Source organism: Adiantum capillus-veneris, chromosome 12, assembly GCF_014529385.1.
Source record: "Adiantum capillus-veneris isolate H3 chromosome 12, ASM1452938v2, whole genome shotgun sequence".
Classification (NCBI taxonomy): Eukaryota; Viridiplantae; Streptophyta; class Polypodiopsida; order Polypodiales; family Pteridaceae; genus Adiantum; species Adiantum capillus-veneris.
Window position 1 is genome coordinate 107,191,614 of NC_140942.1, and position 13,965 is coordinate 107,205,578.

Here is a 13,965-nt window from a genome sequence, read left to right on the forward strand (position 1 = left end):
TAGTTTCGGTCTGTGTTTTCTTTTCATAAGGTAAATAATATATTCCTATGGTTTCGCATATGCAATGATGCATAACTTGAAACTACAATACTAACCTATACCATAGCTCCGATTGGTCCGATTGGTGGAGACATAGCATGTTCCGCAGGGGTTCCACCGTTACTTGTATCAGCTTCATGATCATTAGCGCCTTGGGTTCGAGCACGCTTTGAAGCCATTTTTTTGTACTACACTTATGTTATACACTTAGAACTTTAAATTGGTCAATTTCCCTAGTAATCTCTTATTTCCAAAGAGAGTCTGTAATTTGAATCCTCGCCAACTCGGATTCACACTTATTGTTGTTTTTCTACATCTAATTTCTATACATCAAATATTTGCTAATTGTAATTAATCAAAAATTAAGTGTGTAAACTAATTTAATTGTTTTTCTACATCTAATTTTTATACATCAAATATTTGCTAATTGTAATTAATCAAAAATTAAGTGTGTAAACTATGAGTGAAAGTTTAAGAATGCATTACTTTTATGCTTCACATTTCTAATCCAATTCTAACTTCAATTTCTATACTTCAACTAAATCAATTTTTAGTATTATTCAAAATTCTACTTAATCTAATTGACAATAAAATTGGTAAATGAGAATTTCATCATATATAATAAGAATATGATGAGTTCTCTTATGTATTAACTTTTAATTAACTATGCATTAGTTAATAGTGAAGATGTACTAACTAGAGAGAGTAGGTATACTTAGAGAGATTAGAGTAAGAGAAAACATATACACACATCTTTTCTAAAGTTAATTGAATCTTACTAATCCATTAGAAAGATTAGAGTAAAAGAGAACACACACACATCCTTTTCTAAAGCTAATTGAATCTTACTAATCTATTAGAGAGATTAGAGAAAGAGATAGCACACATTATCATTTCTAAAGTTAATTGAATGTTTAATTAATACGCACCTTATTAGTCCACTAGAGTTTTTGCTCTCTTAGTGGTTTGTGAACGTCTTCTCTCTAAAAGAAGTGTCAGCACTTCGTGAGCGCTATAGAGGCAATCTCTATGTTTAAAGTGTGAACATGGATGCTCTATTTATAGCAGAAAAGAAAACGTTCAACTTTTTTTTTTCAAAAAAAATAAAAAAATTTCTTTTTTTTTCTCAAAAATCATACCCGCGTTTTTGGTACCCTTGTGGTACCCATCAGTTTTACCACTTTGTCATTATCATCAAAAGATAAAGCCACACAACCCCCCCTCATTATGATTAGTCAAGACTAGCCTCTCCTTTTCATGTGACAGTGTGTCTCACTTTGTCCCCTCCTATGTGAGTTCAGGTGAGTCCATGTGTCTTCATTTGTCATCCCTGTGTATTGTTTTATTTTTATAATTATTTTATTTATTTTTTTAATGATAATTTACTTTATTTTTTTTTTTAATGATAATTTATTTTACATTTTTAAGTTAAACTTTACAGTTTTATATTAACTTTACAGTAGTAAAAAAAAATTCTGCAATCAGTAACTAAGTTTTACAATAAGTTAATTAGAGATTCATATAGCTAAACATGTTAGAATTTTGTAGCGTAAATTTTAAATTCTAGGTTTTTTCAGCCTACGATTCATAATTTGAACTTGAATATCTTAAATAATGAGTGATGGTTAAAAAAAATTCAAATGCATAATAGAACTTTTGTGAAATTTGAAAGTAGAGACCTTACAGATGTCTCTCTTCTTACAATTGAAGAAGGTATTTTTGAGGTGAAGGCCACCATGGGAGACACTCATCTGGGAGGCGAGGACTTTGACATCGCATAGTCAACCACTTTGTGCAGGACTTTAAGAGGAAGTACAAGAAGGATATAACAGGCAATGCCAGGCCCTGCGTAGGCTGAGGACAGCGTGTGAGAGGGCAAAGAGGGCATTGTCATCCGCCACTCACACAACTATTGAAATCGACTCCCTCTATGAAGGTATAGACTTCTACTCCACCATCAGACTTCTACTCCACCATCACAAGAGCCAAATTTGAGGAGCTGAATATGGATCTGTTCAGAAAGTGCATGGAGCTTGTGGAGAAGTGTTTGAGAGATGCAAAAATGGATAAGAGCGCAGTTCATGACGTTGTTTTGGTGGGCGGCTCTACAAGGATTCCAAAAGTGCAACAGCTTTTGCAAGATTTCTTCAATGGCAAGGAGCTATGCCAGAGCATCAATCCTGATGAAGCTGTTGCATATGGTGCGGCAGTACAGGCTGCAATTCTGAGCGGAGAAGGTGCAAGATTTGCTCCTTGTTGATAAACGCCGTTGTCCCTTGGCTTGGAAACAGCTGGAGGGGTAATGACCGTGTTGATTCCTCGCAACACTACCAAACCTACCAAAAAGGAGCAGGTGTTCTCAACGTACATAGATAACCAGCCAGGCGTGCTTATACAAGTGTATGAGGGCGAGCGAACCAGACGGGACAACAATCTATTGGGGACTTTTGAGCTCTCTGGAATTCCTCCAGCACCTACGGGTGTGCCTCAAATAACTGTGTGCTTCGACATCGATGCGAATGGCATCTTGAACGTGTCAGCTGAAGACAAGACGACTGGTCGCAAGAACAAGATCACCATCACCAACGACAAGGGCAGGTTAAGCAAAGAGGACATCGAGAAGATGTTGCAAGATGCAGAGAAATATAGAGCTGAAGATGAGGAGGTGAAGAAGAGGGCCGAAGCGAAGAATGCATTGGAGAATTATGCCTATAACATGAGGAACACCATCCGGGACGAGAAGACAGCTGGCAAGTTGGATGCCGCAGATAAGAAGAAGATTGAGGATGCTGTGGATGCGGCTATACAGTGGCTGGATCATAACCAACTTGCCGAAGCTGAGGAGTTTGACGATAGGATGAAGGACTTGGAAAATGTGTGCAATCCAATTGTTGCTCGCATGTATCAGGGTGGTGTAGGTGGTGGTGCTCCTCCTCCTCCTGGTGCCTATGGTGCAGCAAGTGAAGGTGCAGCTTCAGGGGCTGGTGCTGGGCCGAAGATTGAGGAAGTGGATTAAGTATCTCCCTCCATTCTTGCTCGTGTAAATTTGCACATTTGACTTCGTGTTTTCACTCCATGCCATAGCTTAAGGTTTACACCGTTGTATATGTGTCATTTTGGTCTTGAACCTTACGAGTAAAAACGCAATTGCTAGCTTCAAACCTTTTGCAAACTTTCTCCATGTCATGCCACAGATCATTGTGGTATTGAGCCCTTCACAAATGAGAAGTAAGCGTTGCTAACTTCAAACTTTTCGCAAACTTCATGATATTGTTCCAACATAAATCTTAGAACATAGCTTCGACTGATTAGAATTTGCAGGCTCATTGAGCTGTAAGCTGCAGCATGTCGAGCTATCCGATGCAATTGACCTTTAATTGCTAATGATGTATTCTTTGCTCGTGCTCCGAAGGGTGCCGCATGATTGCACCAGCAAATTATATTTCAAGAGAGTCCTTGTGCTCACAATAAACCAACCTTGACTGTAGTTTTCACCAGCTTATATAACCTGGCTAGATAGCAAGAACACTAAATATCCTTCAAATATCTTGACACAAAAGATTGGAACCCCTTTATTGTGTCCATTTTGGACGGGGGTTCCTGTGCGAACTGGAGAGCTCTGGCTAAATTAGCAAGCCTTTCAAAGAATTGAATTATGGATGGAGATGCAATGGAGTAGAGCTTGAGTAACTTCTCACAGGGGACTTATATCTGCCGTGTCAAGCGCCTCAACTGAGGCTCAGCCCCCTTTGCCTCGTCGAAGGATGAAGCTGGTGCACTGCTCTAAGGAAAACAAATTCATGAAGAGATCATTGTATTGTACATTTTACATTTGAACATGATGATTTCAAAGTAATACAGCAAAGTCTCCGTTCTGGGACCTATCGGATTGAAACTCCCTTTTCAAAGTCCCGCAGTTCTCATTTTCTTCGTGCCGTTCCTTCGTGAAGTTTCGAGTGTTGCATACAAAATATAACAATAAAGAAGGCATTTCTAATCTATGCCACTGAAAAGAGCGAGCTGTTTCCATCTTAGATGGCTTTGCCGGTATTGTTCCATCTCCATGTGACTATATGACTACAGAGTATGTTCTAGGGTTATGACTTTGCTTTATCTTGAGGACCCTTCCCCTGTAGCCTACAGCCACCTATTTACAAAGTTCACATCCCTGCAAGAGATGTCATATGCACAGTTGGAGAGGAAGAAAAACAGATCCAATGCAAAGAAGGGCCTCCACATGACAAAGCAGAGGGCAGAAAGGCAACTCTATTTCTATACAGGTTGCCACAGGCATAACCTCTGAGTATGCAAGGGAAGACTCTTTAGATGCTGCTTTTAGGCCAACGCCAAAATATATACTACTCTGATCATGCTCTGATGATAATAAACCAATGTGTATACACTTGAATCTCAATGTAAAAGTATTCAGTACCCAAGCAGGGCTGTTATGTAATCCTCCGCAATAAAATCTGCAGTGATGTCAACTAACCTGGCTCACCTTTGTATAACCTATATTTGACTCAGCAACAAAATAATACAACAAAAATTTCATCCTAACCCCTTCGGAAATGTCTTGAATCTCACTCTGCAGAAACAAAAAATTGAGCTGTCAGAGGATACCACTCTTGCCACCTCCAATGCTTCTGCAAGTAGCAGGCCTGCCCCCTCAGATAGCTGCTTCTTCAAACAGCAATAGTTCTGAGAAGTTTGGCGATAAAGGGAAAGAATGACGACCAGTTTCAATCTATAATCCTCTATGAGCATCTCCATATGTGCAAGACCTCAGATAGCGTTCAACGTAAGAAAAGGCTTCAGCATGACAATATCCGCATTTGAGCTGCTCACTGGTGATCAACCATGCTATGACCAGCTCACCTCGATCTGTTTCACCTCAATTTTGAAGCCCCCCCTCTTCACCTTGGTTCCACAACCCCATCCAAGTTTGGCATGTATCCAACACTCTCAATCAACCTTGTCAACCTCTCAATCTTAATTGCGACATCACTTTCCGGCATGCAAGTTTCATCTCCCACAACTAACTCATGCACTTCATCCCCTATCTCAATACAAGCCTTCCCAGGTGTCTTCCAAGCATTTGCGAATTTCTTTAAGGACTGCATTTTGGACACGTTCTTCGACAAATTTGCATCAGAATAGATGTTTGACATAAACATGAATGCAGAGGGCAGATCATAGTCAAAGTTGGCAATTTGATCCAAGCAATGACTCCCAACCTCCGCATTATTAAATGTCTTACATGCCGTAAGCACAGACATCCAACCTGCAAGATCGGGTGAGCTTGGCATGGCCTTCAAAAGCTCTGTTGCTTCCTGCAATTGTCCATGCCTACCAAAAAGATCGATCATACAGTTGATGTTTTGCATGCTCAATACTGAACAATCTTCCTCCACTAAAGACTGAAAATACCGATGGCCTTCTTCGAGTTCGCCTAAATGGCTGCAGGCCGTGAGCATCATAGTGTGAATCCGCTCATCTGGTTTAAGCCCTTGGGATTGCATTTCATGAATGCAATCAAGTGCATCCTGCCATTTTTCATGCTGGGAATAACCAGCAATCAAGGCACACCACGTAAAAGAGTTTTTATCTAACAGAGAATCAAAAACTCGTCGAGCCTCGCCTAGCTTCCCACATGTGCCATACATGTCAAGAAGAGTGGTCCCAACAACCACATGACCTTCTATTCCCACTCTGAGGATCAAGTTATGTATAAGCTTGCCAGTTGTTATAGCGCCCATGCTGCCACATGCTTTCAAGACGCTTGAAAATGTTGACTCATCCGGATTTATTCCATTCTGCTTCATTTTTCCAAATAACTGCAGTGCAGAGGCACCCTGCCTATGCTGAGTATATCCTGCTATGAGTGCATTCCATGAAATTCTATCCAAGCAAACAACATCATCAAAAACCTTCTGTGCCTCCTCTAGGTTCTCACATGTTGAATACATGTCAACAAGGGCATTGCCGATGACAACGTCAGACTCTAACTTGTTCTTCACAATTTGTTCATGTATTGATCTTCCTTCTTCTAGTGCTTTAATGCTTGTACATGCCTTTAGAACCGACGAAAAAATGAAACTGCTTGGTTTAATCCCTTTCTTTTGCATTTTCTCGAACAACAGCAAGGCTGGACGTCCAAATCCGTTTTGTGAGTATCCTGAAATAATAGAACCCCACAGCACGACATCTTGATTCTTTAAAGTATCAAACACTCTAGAAGCTTCTTGAAGACTCCCACATTTGCAATACATATCAACAACAGCACTACTTACAACCATATCCAGATTTGCTGAGCTTCGGATGACCTGATCATACACCAGCTGACCTTGTGTTATACATTGCACGATACCACAGGCTTTTAAAACAACTGCATATGTTGCATTGTTGGGCCGTATGGTGCTCTTTTGCATCTTTTGGAAAACCTCAAGAGCAACATCTCCATGGCCATGCTGGGTGTAAGCTGCAATCAACGCACTCCACATCACTTCATCTTTCACAAATGCATAGGCAAACACATTGTGAGCCTCATTTAAATTCCCACAATTTGCATACATATCGATGAGAGTGCTCCCAATGGCTGCATCCTTAAGGTAACCATTCCTGATAACTTGGTCATGAAGAAATCTGCCTTGTTCTATGGCTGTAGAGCTTCCACATGCTTTCAAAGTGCACATAAACGTGACCTTATCTGGCTTGATGCCACTTCCAAGCATGTGTTCGTAGAGCTTCAGAGCAGCCTCTCCACGCCCGTGTTGTGCATATCCAGCAATCAATGCCCCCCAAGACACAATCGTTGGGTTTGAGATTGCATCAAACACGTTCTGAGCCTCTTCCAGACTCCCACTTCTCGCGTACATGTCCATAAGTGTACTTCCAACATGTATGTCAGAATGAAATCCCCTTCGAATGACTTCATCATGCATAAACCTGCCCTCTACAATAGCTGCTTCACTGCCACAAGCTTTCAAAATCGCCAAATATGTTACTTTATCTGGACTTTGACTCTCTTGATGCAGATTTTCAAAAAGTTTTAGAGCCAAAGAGCCATGCCCATAGAGTGTGTAACCAGTGATCAATGCCCCAAACGAGACTACATCACGTGTGCAAAGCATGTCAAACACTTTCTGAGCTTCATCTAAAGAACCCAACTTTGCATACACGTCAATTAAGGTGTTACACACATTTTTATCTGAATCATAACCAGTTCGAATAGTCTCTTCATGAAGGATCCTACCTAGCACCACACCTTTGCCATTAACAACACAACCTTTCAAAATCGTGAGAAAAACACACCGATTTGGTTCAGTGCCCTCCTGGCGCATGCAATGATACAATTTGACTGCTATTTCTTGCTGCTTCAAAGCAACATGGGCAGAAATGATAGCTTCCCATGAGAAAACACTAGGATCACTAATGTTGCAGAAGACTAAATTTGCCTCAAACAAGTTTTCGGTGGCTGCAAACAGTCTGACAAGGTGATCATTTACAATGTTAATCTCGTTAAACTTGTCATTGATGATGAGTGAGTGTAAGGGCCTGCCAGCTACAAGATCTTTTTTTTTAATGCACTCTTGCAGAAGGGAGCAAATGCTGTCTTTTGAAGAGGGCATCAAGAGTTATGGGCACGTCCCGGTATACCGCGTGTGCTTCTTCTTCTTCTTCTTCTTCTTCTTCATGCGGGTCAAAGTTCGTAAGAGCAACACCTCGTCGGGAAAGGAAACACGGAAGCTCCATAAAGGCATGCGCATGGCTCCTGTGCGCAGGAGTGCTGTATACTTCCCGACGGACGCATGTCTCGGCAATGGGTGCCAAGCTCTCACACAAATTTACAGGCCAAATGTAGTGACCCCCAGGACCTACGAAAAGGCCAAGTAAATTATGGGGTAGGGACTGGTCGTGAGCTGATCATCTATATGTATTCTATAAGAGCAGAACGAGTGCTCTTTACATGTGTCAAAAACTACGAGATGAAGGCTAAAGTCCAAAACGAGAGAATCTTGATAGAGAGAGAGAGAGAGAGGCCTTTGAAGGCAACCGGCCGTACTAGTTCCCAATAATGTGTGCGATCCATGGCAACCGGCGAGAGCCGGGAGCCATGTTGGCAGCACATATTATGGGAATGGTCACCTCAGAACCATTCCCTCCCATTATAGTCGGGAGGAGGAGGGCCAAGGAAGGTGACAGTCTGTGCAGTCTGCAATTTTTCTGCTAGCTGATGTGACACTCTCTGGCGTGTTGCAGTTTGTATTTGACAGTCGGAGCAGCCAGGAAATTATAGCCTCAGAAATTACAGCCGCTAATGTGGCAGACAAGGAGCGCACGAACCTCTAGGAGATTCCGACAACTGATGTGTCAAGCGCTAGCAGCATTCGGATTGCTGATGTGTCGCCATTTGTGTTCGGTCTGTTTTATTCCTTGGCGTTAGCTGAGTTGGCAACCATCTGGCGGCTGCAGTGCCTCATTCCGCATAGGAAGGGCCAAGGGATGAAGGGATGAGATCCACTGCCCCCCCCCCCCCCCGCCCCCCCGCCCTGACTGTGATGGGTTGGTTAGCTTAATGGCATTAATTAGTTCCTAATGTGAATGGCTTAATTGTTAATGGAGCCCATATGCACTCTAGTGTAGAGCTCTAGAGATAGTATCAGCAATTCATGGAATGGTCAGACCAATAGTGTTAATTAATTGCTAATGGAGCCCATATGTAGACTAGTGTAGAACTTTGGACATACTATCTACTATTTTCAATTGTTCAAAACCATGCGAGTTGAGTTCAACTTTTAAGTCAATGTACTTTAAGTCATGCATGAGGTCGTCATGACTTCTAGAGGCATATAAACTAGATCAATGATTGAGGTTATGGAAGTACTTGTAGTACTTGCAACTATACAAGTACTACAACCACAAATCGTGAGGAGATGACATGTTATGGTTTTTCCCAGCAGATCGTAGGGACTTCATGGAACCCATCTATGATGTTGATGCAGACTTGCTGGTATTTAAGTAAGATGATAGGGGAGGTGTTGTGCTACCGTTGTAACGAGTTCGAGTAGTTTCTTGTCAAGGTTTGTATGCATATCGACCAAAGAGTGACTATCTAAGTTTTGTGATAATTACTATTATGTAGATATATTTAACTAAACCAAAAAGATTGTATCCTTCTCTTCTTAATAAGACGGGAAGAAATTGATATGGCAAACCAGCTCGTGCATGAGAGAATGAAGGGGTTGGGCTCCCACAAAGTTGAAACTTCTCTTCTTTTCATCTTCTCCAAAAGTCCTCTTGGTATTGCTTCCTACGTTCTTATGGGCGCTAATACCTTAGGCTTGCTTCCAATGCTCTGGCAGTTGTTTCCTTGAGTTCAAGACTCGTATGATAGATCTTTGAGTTCTATTGGGATTGTTGTACAATGCTTTTCTTCTTTTGAACAAGCTACATAGTCTCTATGTAACATTTAATGGTCTAGTAACTTGTGTGTAGCGGAAAATAGCATAGACACAGTGAGCATTTCATTAGAATAGATTCCTAATGAGCATAGCAAGAGTGCTTGGATGGAGAGAGAAACAAAAACATTACACCTAGTTAGATAGGCATGAACAATACTTCAAAAAAAGAGAGAAATTAAGCTATTAACAACAATTGAGGACCTTACATGGAGCCGATCCCCCCTCCAGAAGGCTTTGTATTATTGGTTTCCCCCATCAAGGGAGACATTTTACAATACAATACTTTGTGTTCCTTCAATAACTTGTTGGTGCAATGAAGATGGAAGCTTCGAGCACCAAGCTCACACTTATAAAACACAACATCTATTCCCTCACGGTCTCAGACCCAAGACCTCACACACCTTCGAAGATGGTGAGAGCTAGCGGGGTATGAGAGTAGATCGAGAGGAAGGAAGAGTATTCTTATGAGAAAGAAGTATGTCTCTTCACATAATCATTCATAATAGTTTAGCATAGCTTAGTAATTAGCATAGTAGAGGAGATGAGCATGCATCGGAGCTTGGCTCTTGGTTGGATTTGCATCACAAAGCCAAGAGTTGTTGGTGTAGGCCTCCCTTCTCACAAACTTGTAGTAGATGATGAGCTTTCCATTAAATCTTGAGAAGGAGAGAGAGTCTTCTTTTCTTCACACATGAGCTTGTGTGAGTGTGTAAGTGATAATGCCTTGCAAAAATCAGCCCCCTCTCTCTCTTGGTCGACCCCTCTTGCTAATTGCACTTGTTGGCATCTCATTGGCCCCTGTAAATCTTAGCCAATGACAATTAAAAAGCATAAGTGATAGCCTTGTGACATGTGTCTCCCTTTCCCCTTTTGTGAGAGCTTTAGGTATTTAATTAATGCAATTAAACTCTCATTGGACCCTTAGTCTTCTGGCCAATAGGAATCAGGCAAGCCATTGGGCTGTTGAATGCTCATTGGACCCCTTGGGAGACTGTCCAATAGTCCTCTAGGGAGCTTAATTTCTATTGGTTCTTTTATCAAGTGTTTTTAAATGAATTAAACTAAATGTCCTCTAGCCTAATTGTCATTGGTCCACCTCTATGGCCATCTAATAGGATTTGAATGCACCTTGGGGGCAACTGGGCTAGGGAGCTGATATGTGTCCCCTATTCCCTTTGTGTAAAGGGAGCTTTCTAGAGTGTGTGTTTGTGTGTGTGTGTGTGTCTCTCTCATCCCCTACTAAAAGGGGTCGCCCCCTCCAAGATAGGGATGTGGGAAGACTTTTGAGTCTTCCCACAAGCATCCAATTTACTGTTGGGGTGGTAAAGCCCAATGTGCTGCACCTAAGTGTTGGGCGGTCGGAGATTAACCGGGAACTAACACTGACCATTCATTCTACATAAAAGAATAAGGACTCATAACCCTAACACTATTGTATTTGGAGTACACCCAAACCTGTGTCTCATGTCTTCTTCTCTCTTCTCTATTGCTACACACAGACACACGCTCTCGCACGTGCACTTTAACTGGTATCAGAGCTCAGGGATTGGGAGCACCATTGGAGCTCAGCGGGGAAGCAGGTGGAGAAGCAGCAAAAATTGTAACACGTTTTTGCAGATTTGTTTTGGCCTACCAAAACGTATTCATTCAAGCCGATTCCCCAAAACTTCTTCATTTAAGCCGATTCCCGCATTGTCTGACCGGTTTTTGTCCTCTTTCAGCTTTGCAGAAGAAAGTTTTTTCAAGATCTTCACCAATTTTAAGATATGTCTCTCAGACTGCCTGTAGGTCGTGAAGTAGAAGATGCAAATTTTTACAGATCTATTTTGACCTGTAAAAACAGCTTATTTTATGTCCATTCCCGTTGACCCCAATTGTTTTCGCGTGGTCTACAACTTTGCAGAAGGAAGTTTCTGCAAATTTTGCACAGTTGGAGAGATATTCAGTTCAGACAGCAAGGTGGTCTACCTTCGTCGGTTCTTCTGCGCACAGGTTTTCGTTGCATACTCTTTCTGCAATCTCTGTCACATGCATATTTGATGTAAGGTCTTGAGGTTCTATTAAATCAGACAAACCGCCACAGCGGTTATAGAAAACGGTTTCTGTGGTTGATGTAAGATCTTATGTGGTTTATGTATTGTGATGGAAATATGCAAAGCCTATTGTTGAGGCTCGTGGTAAGGTTTTATTGAGCTGGGGGATTCTCAAATGTGTAGATCCTTTCGATGATACTAGTTTTGGAGTGAGCCCCCTACATCCCCATAGTTTTGGCACTGACATAGAATGTATGTTTATGTGGTTAGTGCAGTATTGGTGTACATCTGCTGACCTGCCATTGTTGGCATTGTTGTCATCTTTATGCATATGCGTTTGATAGTGTTCAGTTGGTCAGAGACACTCTTCTAGAGTTGGAGACACTAACAGTGACAATTCTTTGAGATTCTATCTTGCCATTTTAGCCACTTTGATCAGCATTTCAGTCATTGTACACATTTGTTTTGGGTTCAGAAGCCAGTTTTGTAGGGGAAAGTCTGCCGAAATTTTTCAAGTTTTCTATCATCTTCTTTAGTGCAGCGGATCCATCACTTTTGTTCCTTGTTGAGTGATGGATTCATCATCGGAGAACTCTTTGTTCAACATTGAGATGTTAGATGGCACTAACTTCCCATTTTGGAAGGAACAAATTTACAATGTCTTAGTACAGAAGAAGCAGATCCGGCCGATAAACATGAAGGGGATAAAGCCTAAGGATATGGATGAGTGTGATTGGCAGGAGTTGGATGAGCTTGCCAGGTCCACCATCATGCTAACTTTGTCAAAGAATGTGTACTTCAATGTGAACATGGAAAAGACTAGCTATGAACTGTGGAAGAAGTCATGTGACATGTATGAGAAGCAAAGTGCAGCATCATAGGTTTATTGGCTGAAAAAGTTAGTTGATTTGAAGATGGATGAGGTCTCACCCATGTGCAACCATCGCAATGAGTCCAACACAATTTTCAGTCAGCTTTCTGCGCAAAGAGTCAATTTTGACAATTCAGTCAAAGCAATGTTCTTCCTAGTTACGTTGCCAGAAAGTTGGGATACTTTTCGCACAGCCATAAGTAACTCAGCACCTCCTGATGGTTTAACATGTGTTGATGTTGAGGGCAGTTTGCTTACTGAAGAGGTTAGCAGGAAGAATCTTGATACTCCTCGTGGTGCTAGCAATGCTCTCATTGTTCGTGGTCGATCATAAGAAAAGGGCAAGCAGAATCAGAGAGGAAAATCTCGTAGCAAATCACGTGGCCGAAAAGACATTGAGTGCTATCATTGTCACAAAAAGGGTCATATGGTGAAAGACTGTCAAAAGTGGAAAAAAGAGAAAGGTAAAGACAAGAAGCCGGAAGAAGGCAGGACTAAGGAAAGCAGTATAAAGATTGAAGAGATCAATGATGTTTTTGTTGAAGATTTATATGGAGACATTTATCTCACATCTGCCATGGATTCAGCATTTCTGATTGCCACTCATGACTATGATTTACAAGATTGGGTTATTGATGCAGGTCCATCGTTTCATGTGACTCCTCACAGAGAGTGGTTCAGTACATATGATGCAACTCGTAAAATTCATGTTCGTCTTGGCAATGATATTGCTTGCGACATAGTTGGTATCGGCGATGTGCAGTTGAAATTTCACAATGGTTCTTCATTCATGCTCAAGAATGTGAGACATGTGCCGAAGCTTATCAAAAGCTTGATTAGTACAGGACAATTGGATGGCGTAGGATATTATTGCACATTTGGTAATAGTTCGTGGAAGACCAAAGGTTCTTTAGTGGTAGCACATGGTTCAAAGTCTAGGCCTTTGTACATTTTACATGTATCCAATGTTAAAAACCATGTAATTTGTGTAACCGAGCAGCCAAGTGTTTCTTTGTGGCATCGCCGGTTAGGACATAAGTCTCAAAAGGGAATGAAAATATTGTCTCCTTTTGGTTATGTGTCTGGCTCCAATTTCTCAGACTTTTCAGTTTGTGAGCATTGTCTTTATGGTAAACAAACACAATCACCACACAAAAGGGGAAGCACTCGAAAAAGTGAGCCATTAGAGTTAGTGCATATTGATGTGTGTGGACCTATGCCTAACGTATCCATGGGAGGTTCATTGTACTTTGCTCCATTCATTGATGACTTCTCAAGGAAAGTGTGGGTATACCCTCCCAGGAAGAAGGATGAAGTTCTTTCAAAATTTCAGAATTTTGTGGTATTAGTGGAGAATCAGTCTGGTAAGAAATTCAAGTGCTTAAGATCAGACAATGGTGGTAAGTATGCCACTAAAGCCTTTCAAAATTTTTGTGATTCCAAAGGCATCAAAAGAGAGTTGACTGCTCCATATAACCCTCCACAAAATGGTGTTGCTGAGAGGATGAACCGTACCATACAAGAGAAGTTACGTAGCATGTTGTCTAATGCAAATTTGCCT

The 13,965-nt window shown here is 41.3% G+C and overlaps 2 protein-coding genes and 1 pseudogene across 2 annotated transcripts; 2 read left to right on the top strand and 1 right to left on the bottom strand.

Annotated features, from left to right (window-relative positions):
* The first annotated feature begins 2,022 nt into the window (after positions 1-2,022).
* On the top strand, positions 2,023-3,127 carry LOC147446278 (heat shock 70 kDa protein 4 pseudogene; annotated as a pseudogene).
* On the top strand, positions 2,045-2,299 carry LOC147446279 (heat shock cognate 70 kDa protein 2-like). Its single transcript, XM_086525535.1, has one exon. It carries the CDS (start codon positions 2,045-2,047, stop codon positions 2,297-2,299), a length of 255 nt encoding a protein of 84 aa, XP_086381661.1.
* A 141-nt stretch (positions 3,128-3,268) lies between the features above and the next one.
* On the bottom strand, positions 3,269-7,923 carry LOC147446280 (pentatricopeptide repeat-containing protein At2g03380, mitochondrial-like). The gene has a single exon (XM_086525534.1). The coding sequence runs from the start codon at positions 7,665-7,667 to the stop codon at positions 4,953-4,955; it is 2,715 nt and encodes a 904-aa protein (XP_086381660.1). The 5' UTR covers positions 7,668-7,923; the 3' UTR covers positions 3,269-4,952.
* Between the last annotated feature and the right edge of the window lie 6,042 nt (positions 7,924-13,965).